The sequence below is a fragment of the Gorilla gorilla genome, chromosome 1, assembly GCF_029281585.2.
Source record: "Gorilla gorilla gorilla isolate KB3781 chromosome 1, NHGRI_mGorGor1-v2.1_pri, whole genome shotgun sequence".
In the NCBI taxonomy this organism is placed as follows: Eukaryota; Metazoa; Chordata; class Mammalia; order Primates; family Hominidae; genus Gorilla; species Gorilla gorilla.
In genome coordinates, this window is record NC_073224.2 from 173,284,456 (window position 1) to 173,300,244 (window position 15,789).

General features: G+C 36.2%; 1 protein-coding gene across 39 annotated transcripts in view; it reads right to left on the reverse strand.

Moving 5' to 3' along the window:
* Nucleotides 1-15,789, reverse strand: part of SGIP1 (SH3GL interacting endocytic adaptor 1) — a 216,292-nt gene that overhangs the window by 38,520 nt on the left and 161,983 nt on the right. For 14 of the 39 annotated variants that reach the window (XM_063697898.1, XM_063697857.1, XM_063697887.1 and 11 more), the window contains one exon: nucleotides 14,393-14,452. The exons of 13 other annotated variants lie outside the window; for them this stretch is intronic. In XM_063697898.1, coding sequence (XP_063553968.1) covers nucleotides 14,393-14,452 — 60 coding nt within the window. Of the gene's footprint in view, nucleotides 1-14,392; nucleotides 14,453-15,382; nucleotides 15,449-15,789 lie in introns of all 39 variants that reach the window. 12 more of the 39 variants (XM_063697917.1, XM_063697881.1, XM_055350291.2 and 9 more) reach the window with 2 other exon arrangements.

The following is a 15,789-nucleotide window of genomic DNA, read 5'->3' on the forward strand; positions in this document are numbered from 1 at the left end:
TGAGAACTAAAGGAACATATACTTTCTGAATTCTGGGGACTGTGCTAAGTGTTCCACATGCATTCCCTTATTAAATCCTCACACTTTTAAGAAAGATGTATTGTTATCCCCATTTTACAGCTGACAAACTGAAGCTTAAAAAAGTCAAGAAGCTTCTGTAAGTGCTGCCTTGGCTTCTCCTGTCCTGAGGTAAGTAGCACCAATTGACCTGCTGAGTGAGAATACAGAGGAAAAAGGGCAAACCTCAAAAGGGGAGGAACAATATTATTGAGTACTTGCTATGAGCTAGGTACTGTCTTTTATGCTTTACACATAGTGCATCATTTAATTATGACTACAACCATGTGTGCAGATAGGCATTACTACATACTATAGATCAAGAAACTGAGTCTGAGAGGAGAGAACCGTTTACCCATGTTTTTGCAGCCAGTAAATGGTGGAGTCAGAATTCAAATCTAGATTCACTTGACTCCACACTTTTCCATATAAGAGCCCCATAGGCCTCGTCCTTACCCATGGTAGCACTGGGTGAGTTATCCTTGCTACATGCTTTTCAGAGTGCTACATGTTCTCCTTCATGAAAATGAGGAAAGTGTACTTAAGAAAGTCAGTTCTCCAATGAGAACACATGGACACAGGCAGGGGAACATCACACACTGGGGCCTGTCGGGGGTGGGGGGCTGGGGGAAGGATAACATTAGGAGAAATACCTAATGTAGATGATGGGTTGATGGGTACAGCAAACCACCATGGCACGTGTATACCTATGTAACAAACATGCACGTTCTGCACATGTATCCCAGAACTCTGCGCATATATCCCAGAACTTAAAGTATAACAGTAAAGAAAACAAAACAAACAAAAACAAACAGAAAAAAAAATTCGAATGATTGATAAACATGCATGGATGCCCAAAATAAATAAATAAATAAATAAGAAAGTTCTCACAGAGTAGAACTGAGAGTACTGGATTTCTGAGTATGTAAATAGGATTAGAGTTATTTCCAGTCTTCCTCTTCATAAGTCTCTGCTCACTTGCCCTGGTTATATATGTATTTCATGTGCATATATATTTTTTTGCTTTTCAAATTCCGCTCAGTCCAGAACATACAATCAATTGACATTTTTCTTCATGTTTTGTAGAGAATTTTTCTTTAACCTGGGTCTTTGCCTAGAGCACCTAAACTGTCATCCAAAATTGATGCCCAATTGAATTAACTTCCTAAAATGTTTGACTCAGAAAATGAGATTATACTTGCTTTTTATTATCCAAGTCAGAACATGTGTATTCAACAAAAATACTATTGTTAAATATGAACATAAGACAGAAGACAAAGCCATAATACAAATGAAAGAAAAGTGAATGTACACTTGCTCAAACTGATTTCCTCAGTCTAAAAACTTAGGATTTTCTTTGTCTTAGTATGAAGACTCATACAGCCAAATTTTAAACACTTTCACATAGACAGTGGTGAGAGTTTGATCCAGCATCGGAAACAGCCAGCTATAGCATGGTACTATGAAGAATATGAATAAATATATCAAAAGCTAATTTATGTAAAGCACTTGTATACGATGGCCGCTGTGCTGAACACATTACATGCCTCATGTCTTCTAATCTCAAAACATCTCTTTGAGGTACACTCTTTTAAATTAAACCTTAGTGAAATTAAATAACTTGCTCAAGGTAATTTGCTCTGTAGTAAGTAGGGGAGCTGGGACTGAAAACCAGGTCTAACTTCCATTGTGTTCTTAAACCCTACCCTGTGTTAAAGATGTTTGCCCCTACATCCTAGGAAGTTGTGATCCGAGATCTAGCTGCAGGCATGGCATGCATTCTCAAAGCAGAAGTATCACCCCAAACGGGGTAAAAATTGGTTCTTTGGGGAAGGTGAAAGAAATCTTACTTGTTAAATATATAAAGCACACAAATATACATATAGCACATGACCAGATGTACAGTACATCTATGATATTAGAATTCTACTTGGGGAGCAATTAGGGAAAAACAAGGTCTAATAGAGGCTCTCTGGGCAAGGAAAGAGGGATAATGAAAAAAAAGTTTGAGAAGCACTAATCTACAGGCTTAAAAGGGCCAAAGATGTGAATGCCCCTGGACAACTCATCAACTCTCTTGGAAAATTAACAGTCATCTACCAGACTATGCAACTGCTGGTGGGAGAAACTGCCACATTCTTTGGAATCTAAGATACAGAATTTTGAAAGATGAAACAAGTAGGTTACGACTGACATGCATCCTAAAGGAACACTCAGGTGCTAAAACTGTATCTGTCAAAAATTTCTTGTTGACTTTCAAGGAAATTATTTACTTTGCAACAATTTATAAGTAAATTCTGGAAAGCTAATGCAGATAAAATTCTGGAATTTTTGATGTGTCACAAAATTAAACTATCAATGCAAAGAGTATAAAGAGGCCAAGGTTATAAATATGTGGTATAGAAAAATCATCATGTCACTATGATATTAATTGTAACTGCTGATGGCCAGAAGTGATTCAGATGTGTCTGCAGATTCTGAATATGAAATAGATTTAGGCTCAGTTTCTGATGGTTATACTGAAGATAGTGGCCAGCACTTTGTCTATTATTATTGGTTAGAAAAAAAAATGCTTTTCTACACTTCACAAAGTTTATTTTGTGCCCAAAAAGTTATGAAAACAATGGAGCATATCCCAGTGTATGGCTTCTTGGGATCAAGTAAATGCAGCACACATATTTGTGTGTGTATGTGTGTCCGTGCGTGTGTGTGTGTAGATACATGCAGACAGGGTTTCATCAAGAATTTTCACCAAAACATCAAAAATGTTATTTCTACTACTCTCTGAATAGTGTGATTTTGGGGTGATATTTACTCTTTTATTTATACTTTCCCATATTTGAATTTTTAAAAGTAATAATATGCTTAAATTAATGTCATGATCACAATAAAGCCAACTGTGAGCTATTTGTAAATACTTTGAAGTGTCAAGGGGAATATTAGCGTATGTTAAAATAAAAGGATGCATAATTATACACTGTGTGATAATATAAACTATACATGCACACACGCAGACTCACATTCACATGCAAAATCTCAGAACTGAAAAACATCAAAATGATAATAGTGGTCATCTACAGCTATTTGATTATAGATCTTTTTAAAAATACCTTTCTGTTTTTCCAAGTTTTCTATAATGTGTATGTGTTACTTTCATATTGAGGAAAAAATATAAGTACATATTGATAATTACTTTGGAATTTTAAATATTGAGATTTCTACATTTTTCCTTTATTTCTTTTTTTGTCATCTTTACATTTATTTATTAAAGAGAAAAGATAATATTTAGATTAAAATATCAACTGTCATAAATATTTGTAATATTTATTAAAATATTTATATTTTATATTATATATAAATGTGTATCTCTATATAAATTGTATGATATATATTTATTTTATATATAACTATTTTATATTATAAATATATAAATATATTTTATAGTATAAATATTTATTTATAATATTTTACATATTATATAATATATAGTTTATATTTTATGTATAATATAAAATATATTCAAAATTAAAAATATTTGATGAAAATGTGAGATAAAGGTAATAAAGATGAGTGACCAAATTAAAATAAATGGTTTGATAGCAAGAAGCAAATTATAACAAAAAAATTTCAGATTTTACCAAAAACAGTAATTCATTAAAAAGAAGAAATAAATTGTGAACTAAAGTAATGAAGAAGTTTTTTTGTTTTGTTTTGTTTTTGTTTTAATATAACTGGAATTCAGAAACATTTTGTTATTTATTTATTTATTTTTAAATTTTACTTTAAGTTCCGGGATACATGTACAGAATGTGTAGGTTTGTTACATAGGTATACATGTGCCATGGTGGTTTGCTGCACCCATCAACCCGTCACCCAGTTTTTAAGCCCCACATGCATTAGGTATTTGTCCTAATGCTCTCCCTCTCTTTGCCTCCCAACTCCTGACAGGCCCCAGTGTGTGTTGTTCCCCTCCCTGTGTCCGTGTGTTCTCATTGTTCAACTCCCACTTATGAGTGAGAACCCATAAGTGTTCTTTTCTTGAATGGTTTATTTCTTTTCTTGAAGTGTTTATTTCTTGAATGGTTCCTTGCAGTTACAAATTGGATGCTGGTAATTTTGAGCACTACTGAAAGTTATTCCCCCAATGGGACTGATAAATATGATTGGAGAAGCAGGAAGAATGCAGTCTGCCATTGTTTGACTGCCTGAAAGCCTGCTATTTGAGCTGCTAGTTTCATAGCAAATGGGCTGTGTGTAAAGTCCAAAAAAAGGCAAAAACCTAAGGAAATGAGTAACTGACATTAAATAACTCATGCTTCCTCTCCCTAGATTCATTTGCCACAGTGATGATTGCAACTTTTCCGAAACATCCTTGAACAATTAATATTACCCTTGGGACACTTCTCCAGAAAAACCTCTTGTTTTCTCAGGGCATATTTCAATTCTCTGAATCAGATCTTAGGGGAAGTCATGCTGTTATTACTCTGAATAGAAGACTAAGAAACACAGTTGTAAATACACACAGCACACGCTGCCTGTGTGAATATGCGTCAGCAAGAAAAGAAGCCCCAAGGCCATATTTACTTGTGTCCTGGTGACTTGGTACAGCAGAGTCAGCAGAAGAGAACACAAAGTCCATGAAATTTTTTTGTCTGCTGACAGTCCACGCTGTAGCAGAAATGATTACACACACAGTGCAAAATAGTTGAAGACATAAAAAGGTTAAAATCTTAAGGACAGTGACTTATGTTAATGCCTTATGTTAATGTCTCTCAGCCAATCTTTGATTTAATAAATGAAGCAATTAATATAAAATTCTTAGCACATGTCTAGCACATATTAAATATTCATTAATGCTAATTATTATCTTGGGAAATGATTACTTTTGAATAGTACTTTATAGTTTGCAAAAGCCTTTCACAAGTAATTGTCAAAAATTTGTTTGGAGTATATGTGGTGCTGATTAAATATATCCACAGCAGACACGTAAAAAGGCTTATAAATGAGAGATTCTCCTGAGTCTTAATAAAATCTCTTTGAATCACTAGTATACTTTCTTCGTTCATTTATGTCAGAGGTTAATAAGAAGAGTATTTTGAAATAGGGTAGGCAGCCAAAGTCTGTGGACAGCTCTTCTCAAAAGACATAATAGAAACATGCTATAGAGGTCATCAGCCAGCGATTGCATGTTGAAGGCTCAGAACCATCCAAAGATGAAGTAGTTCCCCCCTGGAATTCTCAGCTTCTCCATTCTTTTCTCAGGAAGTTTGAAATTATATGTCAAATCGGCAGAAATGCTATGATTTACAAATCCTTTAATAAAAGAGATGATAAAAGATTTTCTGCCACATCTCCCATCAGTGTTGACACAGAACCCCCAGGAGTACACTGGCAGGCAGACCATTAGTCTCAACAAGTCAGCTTTAATAATGGGCTCTGGTAGAGGCAAAGGGTGTACAGCAACACAGTGGCATGATGCTTCTAAATCATTGTCTTGCTCCATACCAGCAGAGAAAACACTGCTTATCATCCCTGCTGACAAGGAACGGAGACCACGTAGCAACTCTCAGCAGAATCAAATTGTCAGATTTTTATGTGGAAGAAGACAAGAATGCCACAACTGAAACTTCTCCAAAGCAGGCAAGAACTAAGTAAAACACAGCCATGTTACAAGCAGAGGATGCATGAAGTTGGACAACAGTTGCTTATATTTGAGTGCTTTGCATGCACTGTACTCAGTGTTTGACTTTAATCTTGACCACAACCCTATGAAAGAGGTGCCATTATTATTCCAATTTTCAGAGGAGGAAACTAAGTCTTAGAGAGGTTAGGTAACCTGCCTAAAGTCACACATTGTGCTGAGGTTATAACTAAGATCTAGAAGGTTTATTCCAGAGCTCATGCATAAACGCATACACACACACACACATACACACACACAGAGTTCTTTTTCTCTTTATATGTGTGATATGAAATCTATGATATGCCATATATCATTCATATTCCATATTTCATATATATCATATGCAAAAACATTATATATCATATATGAAAACCTATGATATATATCATACTATAGGTTATGATCATATATAATATATATGATATAGCTCATATATAAATGTGATATAGCTGATATACAATATATAGTATGTATGCTATATCAGTATGTCAATATATCATACATATGATATAGAATATATGTGTGATACATATCATATCATATATATGATATATATATTCCATATCTTTTTCTCTATTATCTCTATATGTGTGTGTGTGTGTGTGTGTGTGTGTGCATATGTATGTATATGTGTACTGAGAGCAAATGGATATGCATTAATTGAGGAATCTTTCTAATACTAGGATAATACCAAGCATACCTTAGGTTAACATTTACATATCACCTAAGATTTTCTATTAGACTCTAACATAGCAACATGCTATATTGCTTCAAAGTAGAGTCTATGTAGGTATAAATGTTGCTCCCATTTCTTCCATCACCCTACTGGAACATTTTTGCAATTCTACCATTGCCTTTGCTACAGGATGCTTTGCATAGGAAGTGCCGAACTCTTCTCTTTCTTCTATTCTTCTATTTCTTGTGAATTACTGGAAGGCAGGAGTTTTATTATTTCACCTCCATAATTCCAGCACAAGGGCTTGTAGCTAAGAAGAGCTCATGGACTGGTTGTGAAGCATTGAATGCAAAAATAAATGAGTGAATATTCTTTAACTTTTCTATTCTGTTACTCATTTTCCTGCTCTAGGGAACTATTTAACTTATGCTTCAGGTTTTAAAATTGTCCACGCATAGCAACCCTTCTTTTTGTGGGGCTCAAGACTTTCCGCTGTTCTTGTTAGTTCCCCATTTGGTTACTCCAGTCAGATGAGAAGTCCTGTTCTAGAATCTACTTTTGCACCCAGGGAAGTGCAGCCTCCATTCCTCTCTGGGGAGTGAAAGGCTTCAATCTTGAGCAAAGCCAATGTTGCCCAATGTTTATCTATTTTAAACCTATTGGATTGTGTTGATTTTCCTTTACATGACAGACATATTCAGAAACAACTGTGTGTTTTGGACCATTATGGCCATAAGAGGAAGAAACTACATAATCAGTGAGTCTGATAGAGACACAAGAAGCTTCTAAGTATAGTCACCACCAGACACCCAAGAGGCCACTTTAGAGACCAGGAAGTTACCAGAAATGAGAAACAAATGCATCTTGGATGCAATACCTTCTTGGTCTCTTCCTTTCATTCTTCTTTAATTTGAATGCAACTTCAAAGCATGGATAATTTAAAACCTTTCATATGTATAGTACTTTATTAAACAAAAACAATGCATCTGATCCAATTTTCCTAATTATCCTGCCCGGTGGGTATTATGCTTTCCATTTTAAAAATGATAGAACAGAGACCCAGAGACATTAAATGCTCAAGATCACGTGGTTATTGAGTGGCACAACCAAGACTTGAGTAGCATAGTGGTTAGGAACATCAGTTTTGTGACATAATAGTAACTCCCTTTCAAAGTATTTAACCATGGACTAGCTGTGTTATCAATAACTCCCTTCTAACTGATTTAACCACCAACTAGCTGTGTAATCTCAGAAAAGTTACCTAAGTGCTCAGAGCCTTTGTTTACTCATCTGCAAAATGTGATTAACAATAGTACCCACTTCCTAGGACTGTTGTGTGAATGACATGAGCTTGTGCATGTGGAGTAGCTAGCTCAGAATGTAGCCCGTATTAAGGGCTCATCAGCGATACACTGCATCAGCATTACTGGTAAAAACAGCAGCACCCCAGATATGCTGAATCCAAGCAAAATGATATTTTCACCAACTAGGTACTCCTTGCATGGTGACATGCTTGGAATAGAAGGTAACACACCTGCTCTCCAGCTTTCCCATCAGTAGAATTCTAACATGAATTCTGTACATTTATGTCCTCTCTAGAAACCTATTCCTTCCATTTTGGCCTAGACCTCAGGCCAGAAACAGGGGACACTTTGCTGGCTTCTGTTCTAACACCAGCATGACAGTCGTACACTAATCATGAGTGAGACAGGACAACTGTCTCAAAGAGCAGGAAACCAAGTATGATCATCATGCTGGTCCATGTCAAAATTTTCAGAACCAGGGAACTAATTTATTATGAAGAGGTAAAGTGTACTACTGAAATCCTCGGCAGAACTGCCTGATAGAACATTTTGCAGGTTCAGCTCCACTTTAATCTTCTTAACAGGTTGAGGCTATTAAAAAATACTCTCTGTGACCTTCAGTTATTTTAATAGAATGAATTTTTCATTTTAGATAGACAATACAGTCCATATATAAAAATTCAGAATAGCTAAGGAGCGTGGTTTTAATATTTCTAATGAAAACAGTCTTGTAAAACTGCTTTTAATGTTTCTGTATTGTTTCCCCAACCTGGTCGTACTTAATGCTGTGATTTGCAGAGTGGGTACTTAATAATTTTCCTGTTATTGATTGAAAGGGGCCTTCAGTGGGGTGAGTGCTATTAGCAAACAGCTCCCACTTGAGAATAATGTGAATTTAGCATAGCCATTGCTCCCCAGAAAATTGGTCATATCTTCCAATTTTCCTTCCTTTAGTGACTCTCAAATGAATGAATTAGTATCCTTGTGGCTGCATGTGAGAAATTTGACCAGTTCATTTCTTACTTTATTGCTGTGTCAGGGTAAGGAAAGTCGAATGCTCTATGACTATAATTGTGATTTGCCAATGACTAAGTAGGGGTATTTAATAACCTGCTTAAGAAGGTCAGATATTTAAAATGCTCAAGCGTTTATTTTTTTCACAGAGATAATATAACTCCAAAGAGAAAAAATGTAGCTCCTATTATGTAAATGATTAAGGTCCTTTCAGAACGTATTTTTCCTCTCTGGGGTCTCATCTGGATAATGAAAAGAACTTGAATATCTCCACCTGGGTTAGTGGACTGAGAACAGGAAAAATGTGAGGACAGAGATCTCAGTGGGGTCAAAGGCTGGTTAATAGGTACAAAATTACAACTAGATAGGAGGACTAAATGTTAGTATTCTATAGCACTGTATGGTAAATAGGGAAAACAATAATTTATTGTATATTTCCAAAAAGAGGATTTTGAATGTTCACAACCCAAAAAAATGATAAATATTTGAGATGATGGATATGCTAATTACTCTGATTTGATTATTATACATAGCACACATGTATTGAAATATTATTTGGTATCCTATAAATAGGATAATTATTAGCTGTCATCTAAAAATAAAAGGGAAAAATAAGGTGTAGTATCAGGAAATTAGAGAGCTGGAAGGCTAGAAGATTAGGGCAAAACCTTTGTTGCAAGGACTGAATGGGATTAGGTATGTACAGTAGGGTGAGGTAGTGACCTCCGGCTAGGTGGCCAGAGTTTGAATCATTACTCTGTATTTTTTTTTTTTTTTTTTTTTGAGATGGAGTCTCACCCTGTCACCCAGGCTGGAGTGCAGTGGCGCGATCTTGGCTCACTGCAACCTCCACCTCCCAGGTTCAAACAGTTCTGCTGCCTCAGCCTCCCAAGTAGCTGGGATTACAGGCACGTGCCACCATGCCCTGCTAATTTTTGTATTTTTAGTAGAGGCGGGGTTTCGGCATGTTGGCTGTGCTGGTCTTGAACTCCTGACCGCAGGTGATCCACTCGCCTCGGCCTCCCAAAGTGCTGGAATTACAGGCGTGAGCCACTGCGCTCCACCACTCTGTCTCTTTTGACTGTGTGACCCTGTGAAAGTTACTTACATTATCTGAATCTCAGTTTCTGCATCAGTGAGTTGTGCAGGTGAAATAAGATAATAGATGGAGGCTGCTTTACACATGGTAAATACTCAGATGTTAGTTACTCGTATTCATTATTATTTTTATTTCATTTTTCATTTTTCAACCTCAAATCCCCCAATTTAAACTGCAACCCTCACTATGCTCCATTCTCTTTTCCTATAGAACTCATTACAATATTCATACTATATATATTTTACTTATTTATCTTTTTATTTTTAACTTTCCACAGTAGAACATAACCTCTGTGGGGACAGGGATTTTTTCTGTTTTGTTCACTAGTAGGGAGTGCCCAGGACAGTGCTAGTACACAGTAGGCAGTCACTTAATATTTGTTGAATGAAAGAATATTGCTTCATAAAGTCCCTGGTGTACAAAAAGGGTGACAAATTCTTAATGATGAAACAGCTGAAATGAGACTTGCCAGGGGAATGACTTCCAGGATGTGGCCAGAGGTGTGGAGTACCGAGTAAAGTGGAGAGAAAGCTTCTTGGAGCAAAAATCAAGAGGCCCTGGAGCCAGCATGTGAGACAGGTCACACACGTACACTCTATGTCACAGGATGATGCTGGGAAGTGAGGTGGCACAGAGGATGACACACAAGCTGCCAGCACCTCTAAGATAAATGCAGAGGACTGCTTTGCAGTCAACTGTTAACAGCAATAAGGAGTGGAAGAGGGTGGAATTATCAGACGGCTGCTCTCACAATCAGGAAGGCTTTGGAAGCAGCAATAGGGAGCTAAGAGAATCCAAACACTGCCTCCTAGTCCCATGATGAACGATCCACAGAAGACTGAAGAGAGGTCTCCATAGAGAGTGCTATGGAAGTGATGGCTCCTAAGAGTCAGGATTTCCTCAGGAAACACGTGGGCAAGTTTATTTGAGAGACTGAAATGTAGAAAAGGGTACTGCTAGGGATGTGGCATTCCTGGTGGGAATGATGGGAAAAGACGAGTAAACAGGAGCACAGAGAGTCTAGAGATGAGAGTGTGTGAGATGTAAGAGGCTATATGAGTAGATGACAGAGCTTATATTCCTACACGAGGTCACTTAAGTACTTAAGGTAGCAGATTTTTTGTTTGTTTGTTTTTCACCACCACATACGAGATGATTTTGTAGTTAAAAAAGCTAACCAAGGAGAAGTGCAGTACATTTCTGGAAACATCTTGATGTTCAAATACTCTAGGGAATTGCTCAAATATCTAGCAGTCATATCTTCTATTTAATATTTGTCATGAAAATATCTTGCCCTCCCACCTCAGAATACTTGATAGCTTCAATAGGATACAGTCTTTGATGAATTTAAAAAGTCACCACCATTTGGGCCGGGCACGGTGGCTCACGCCTGTAATCCCAGTACTTTGGGAGGCCGAGGCGGGTGGATCACGAGGTCAGGAGATCGAGACCATCCTGGCTAACACGGTGAAACCCCATCCCTACTAAAAATACAAAAAATTAGCCGGGCGTGGTGGCGGGCGCCTGTGGTCCCAGCTACTCGGGAGGCTGAGGTAGGAAAATGGCGTGAACTCGGGAGGCGGAGCTTGCAGTGAGCCGAGATCGAGCCATTGCACTCCAGCCTGGGCGACAGAGCGAGACTCCGTCTCAAAAAAAAAAAAAAAAAAAAAAAAGTCATCACCATTTGCAATCTTTACTGTTTTTTTTCCCAACTTAAAATAAATTGAATTTTTAATATAAATTAATATTTCAGTGAAGCTGTTTCTAAAAGTAAAACATTCAGAAAAGCACTGGGACCCGAGAATTAGAACCACGAACACTTTTCTATCTCTATTATTAACTTAAATTTGGAAGTGTGAAGCACCTCATGTTATCCTCAAAAAAAAGTCATACGCCACTTAGTTGATTGGTTGACCAGTAGCTCAAACATTGACTGACAATGATATCTAAAGCATTGTAAGAACAAAATGATGAACAAGACAGAATAGTGTTTTGAACACTGTAAAAATACTATTTAGAAGTCAATAAATAAAAATGTATTTGGAACTGATGACTATTTTGAAGTAGGAATCTTTCTTCTTCTACATTCCCTGAATGAAGAATTAAAGATAATGTTAATTAATATTAATAATAACAAATGCAGGTAAAACCAGAGTGCCCTACAAGAATATGTTAGAAATCCTATTCAATAAAGCATGTTGAAGGAAAATGTTTTTGCAGTATAAAAATTTAGGTGGGGGCACTATTCTCGAGGTAAATTAAAATGTCACCATTTCTATGTCATTTTATCATCACAGCGGAAAAATTAAAAAAATTCTTCTAGGTTTTACTAGCTAAAAATACCCGAGTCTAATGTACATACATGATGAAAACAAATCTCCATTTAAAAAATATAGCTGTTTTTGCTCAGATAGCAAGGCATCATTTTTAGTTTCTTCTAAGGCTTCCCTTGAAGTGCATTTGAATATATTTGTATCTGCATAAACATTTTTTAGCGAGAGAAACAGTGACACCGACATTCATGATATGGCTATTCACACATCCTTTCAAGAAGCCTCCTTTATACTTAAACTTGAACAAAGTCCAAGATTAAGATAATACAGTACTAGAGATTCCAATTAATTTCTATTAAAACTCTTCTTGCATGACTTCTCTTGGCCCAAATTGAGATGTTTAAGGAATTTGGGTCTCACTAATTAGAATGGCAATGTTACCAACTTTAAATACCCAGACATCTACTGACAAATATATTTTCATAAAATGTGATATGTTATTCCACACATTTATTAAATATTTATATTTGATTGATAATATGTATTTTCCAAACAGACAACCAAAGATGTCTTTAGATTGGTTTCTTCAGAAAAGATCTCTCTCTCTCTCTCAAAACAGGTCCACAATAAAGCATAAACAAATAAGCTGACACATACACTAGCCAAAACAAACAACAAAAAACTGTCAGAGTTGTTTTTTTGTTGTTGAGCCCCAGACAATGATTTGAGGGTTGGCAAAGTGCCTTGTTTAATTTCCTAGTTAAAAGAAGGTAAACTGCGTCATCTGGTGTGACCAGATGGAACCAAAGTGCCTTTAAGTATGCAGGTATTGCTTTACTTCAGGATTACCAACCTATGCAACTGTAGTTTCTTCTTTGGCAACATGCTGATTAGTAAAAAAAATACCTGGGCACTTACTAATTTCATCTAATTCAAAGAGAAAGTTTAGGAGGTCACAAGTTGTGGACTTTGCATCTTGGTTATCACAAAATTAATGACCCAAGGCAATGAAGGCTTTGACTTCATGTGCAGAAGATACATCCTCTCCTGAAGACTGCTTATTCACCTGCCTTCTGACCAGGCTAGTTCAAGAAATCAGGATGTTTGAGAAATTTGAAATCAGACCATCTTTCCTAATACTACCCAAGCTATTTCTGGATAAGTTCTAGCTAAGAACTTCCATCTCTATGACTATCTTGCAAGCAAAATTTATTGTTGAGAGAAAAAAGCCACAACTATACAAACTATTTATGTATATCAGCCATTCTGATTTTTAAAGTTGCATTAAAACACACACTCAAGTTATGAAAATTCTATTTTGTTGCCATGAAACACAAAAACACGTTCAATATTTAGATTCAAATCTAGAGTGGAATGTGTTTTGGCCAACTTTTGATCCTGGGATAAATGTAGCTGTTTAAAATCCTAGAAAGCAGGATTTTATGTGATAAATTTTTATGTGTAAGATGGTCCATAAATTAAGTTAAATTACTTAACTTCTTCCCCCATCATTAGTTCAAATGGACCATTTAATCAAATGACTGGCCTGTTAAGATGATTAAAACTTAAATATAAAACAGAAGAATGCTTACCCTTTATGCAGAATATAACAAATGATCAAAGAATGAGGTTAGATATTTGACATTATATTTATGTATATTTTCCTTAATCTTCTAAAATGGCAAGTCCAGCAATAGTTGTCCATTTTACTGCAGTCATCTCAATTGCAATTTCAGGAGACGCAGATCAAACTTACTAATAAACTCCTTTTTTTCTTTTCCCGATTTTTCTGATCTCTTATACAGCATTCCTTGTCATAAGAATGTATTTACATATTTAGATTTTACAATAATGCATGTTGCATCTAAAATATTAATTATCCAAAACAAGTTAAATACCAATACCAACCAAAAATGTCCTTATATTTGTTGCACTGCATTTGCAAAAGAGTTAGGAAAGAGCCCTCGTTGACAGAGTTAAGTTCCTTGGCCAAAAAAGGTGTGTTTTGTTTTGTTTTATTTTCAATTGACCATAGTTAATTAAATAACCAATATTAACTGCAAATTAGCTTGAACTTTTTTTAATGTGAAAAAATTGAAGATCATATACAAACCAAATTCATGTAATATTTCCTTTAGTGTTTAATATTTTCTAAGTAGCCATAGCATTTTCATATAGAAAGTGAGACCAGAACTTTTGAAGAGAACTGGGATTTGGAAATGCAAATGGGGAAATAAGGATGAGGAGGAGTATAAATTAGAATCTGGTATGCTATGCACTACTTACCTTCAAAAGTCAAATAAAACTTTCCTCTGTCAAACCAAACGAGGGAAGGCTGTTCATTCTCTGTATGGCCAGGAGTTGAAGCGGGATGGGAAGGGTTAAGGAAAGGGAGAGAGAAGGACACAATGTGAGTTACAGAGCAGGTCATTAATCTCACTATAGGGAAGGGTGGAGGCACTACATGCCATTAGCGTGCAGGAAAAAGGGAAGGCTGGCAATCTACACTTTTTTTTTTTTTTTTTAGTTCAGGAAACAGAAAGCAAAAGCAAAGCTATGGAGGCCTAAAGGAATGGGAATGTGTTGGTGGTCGCTTGATACTTGGTGCTTGTGTGCATGGAGCAGAAGTCTTCCTGGCCATGCAGGGGCGTCAGCATATTTTAACTGCACTAATTTGGGCAAACTGTCATTCAGCAATTGCTGTATCCATTTCATCTTCAATGTCATCCCCTTCTATGTTTCCAAAAAGATAAACTCAGAGTTATGGATTGTAGAAAACATTAGCTTAGGTTTTAAATGACAAAGCATTGCATATCAATATAAATTTCAGGGAAGATGTCACATATCTTCCATCCCCTCCCCTGGAATCACCTTAGGCATCCAGACACAAAACACCCTTTACCTATGTATCAAAGAGAAAACAAGATTACTAATGATGCTCTATTATTTTTTAAATTAAAAAGCAGTGACCGGACATGTAATTCTGAGCAGTTAAATTATTCTTTCCTTTGTAAATTCACAAAGCAATAGCATCTCACCTTTTTTGAACCTCTTCACTGAGAAACTGTCATGCAACCTGCTGTTTTTGAATATAGTCACTTAAAAATTTTCAGTGGCACGAGTTCCATGATGAACAGTAAATATACAGGGTGCATCTGAGAGGCACTGGACACTCATGAGGTGAGGGCATGTCCATGAAGTTTATAGCATTCAGATGGATAATGGCTTGGATTTTTGGAATCTAGGTCTCTAGAGATCACTTGGCTAGCACCATACCTGCAGGCGTTTCACAGCGCCTTTCAAACGAGGGCAGTTTGTCATAAAAAACATCATCTTCTGACACTACGAACCAAAGAAACATAAACGAATGGAAAACAAAAACACAAATACAAATCCCAAATGAAATCAAGAAGCCCACTTTACTGATTGAAACACAGGAATGATTTTAGTGGAAAAAGGAAAGAAAACTGAAAACATTGGAATTATGATTACGATATAAAAAAGTGTTTTCTTATTTTGTGATGATTCTATGAGAGGAAATTAAAATGTTAAAAAAAAGCCAGGGTTTAGCATTTGTGAATTTGTCTGAAGTCAGCTCCAGGGAAGAAGTCATGCCCCACATTCTCTGGGAGTTGCTAAAGGAACTGTCATTAATAATTGACTTATGCAAGTGTATTTCACTC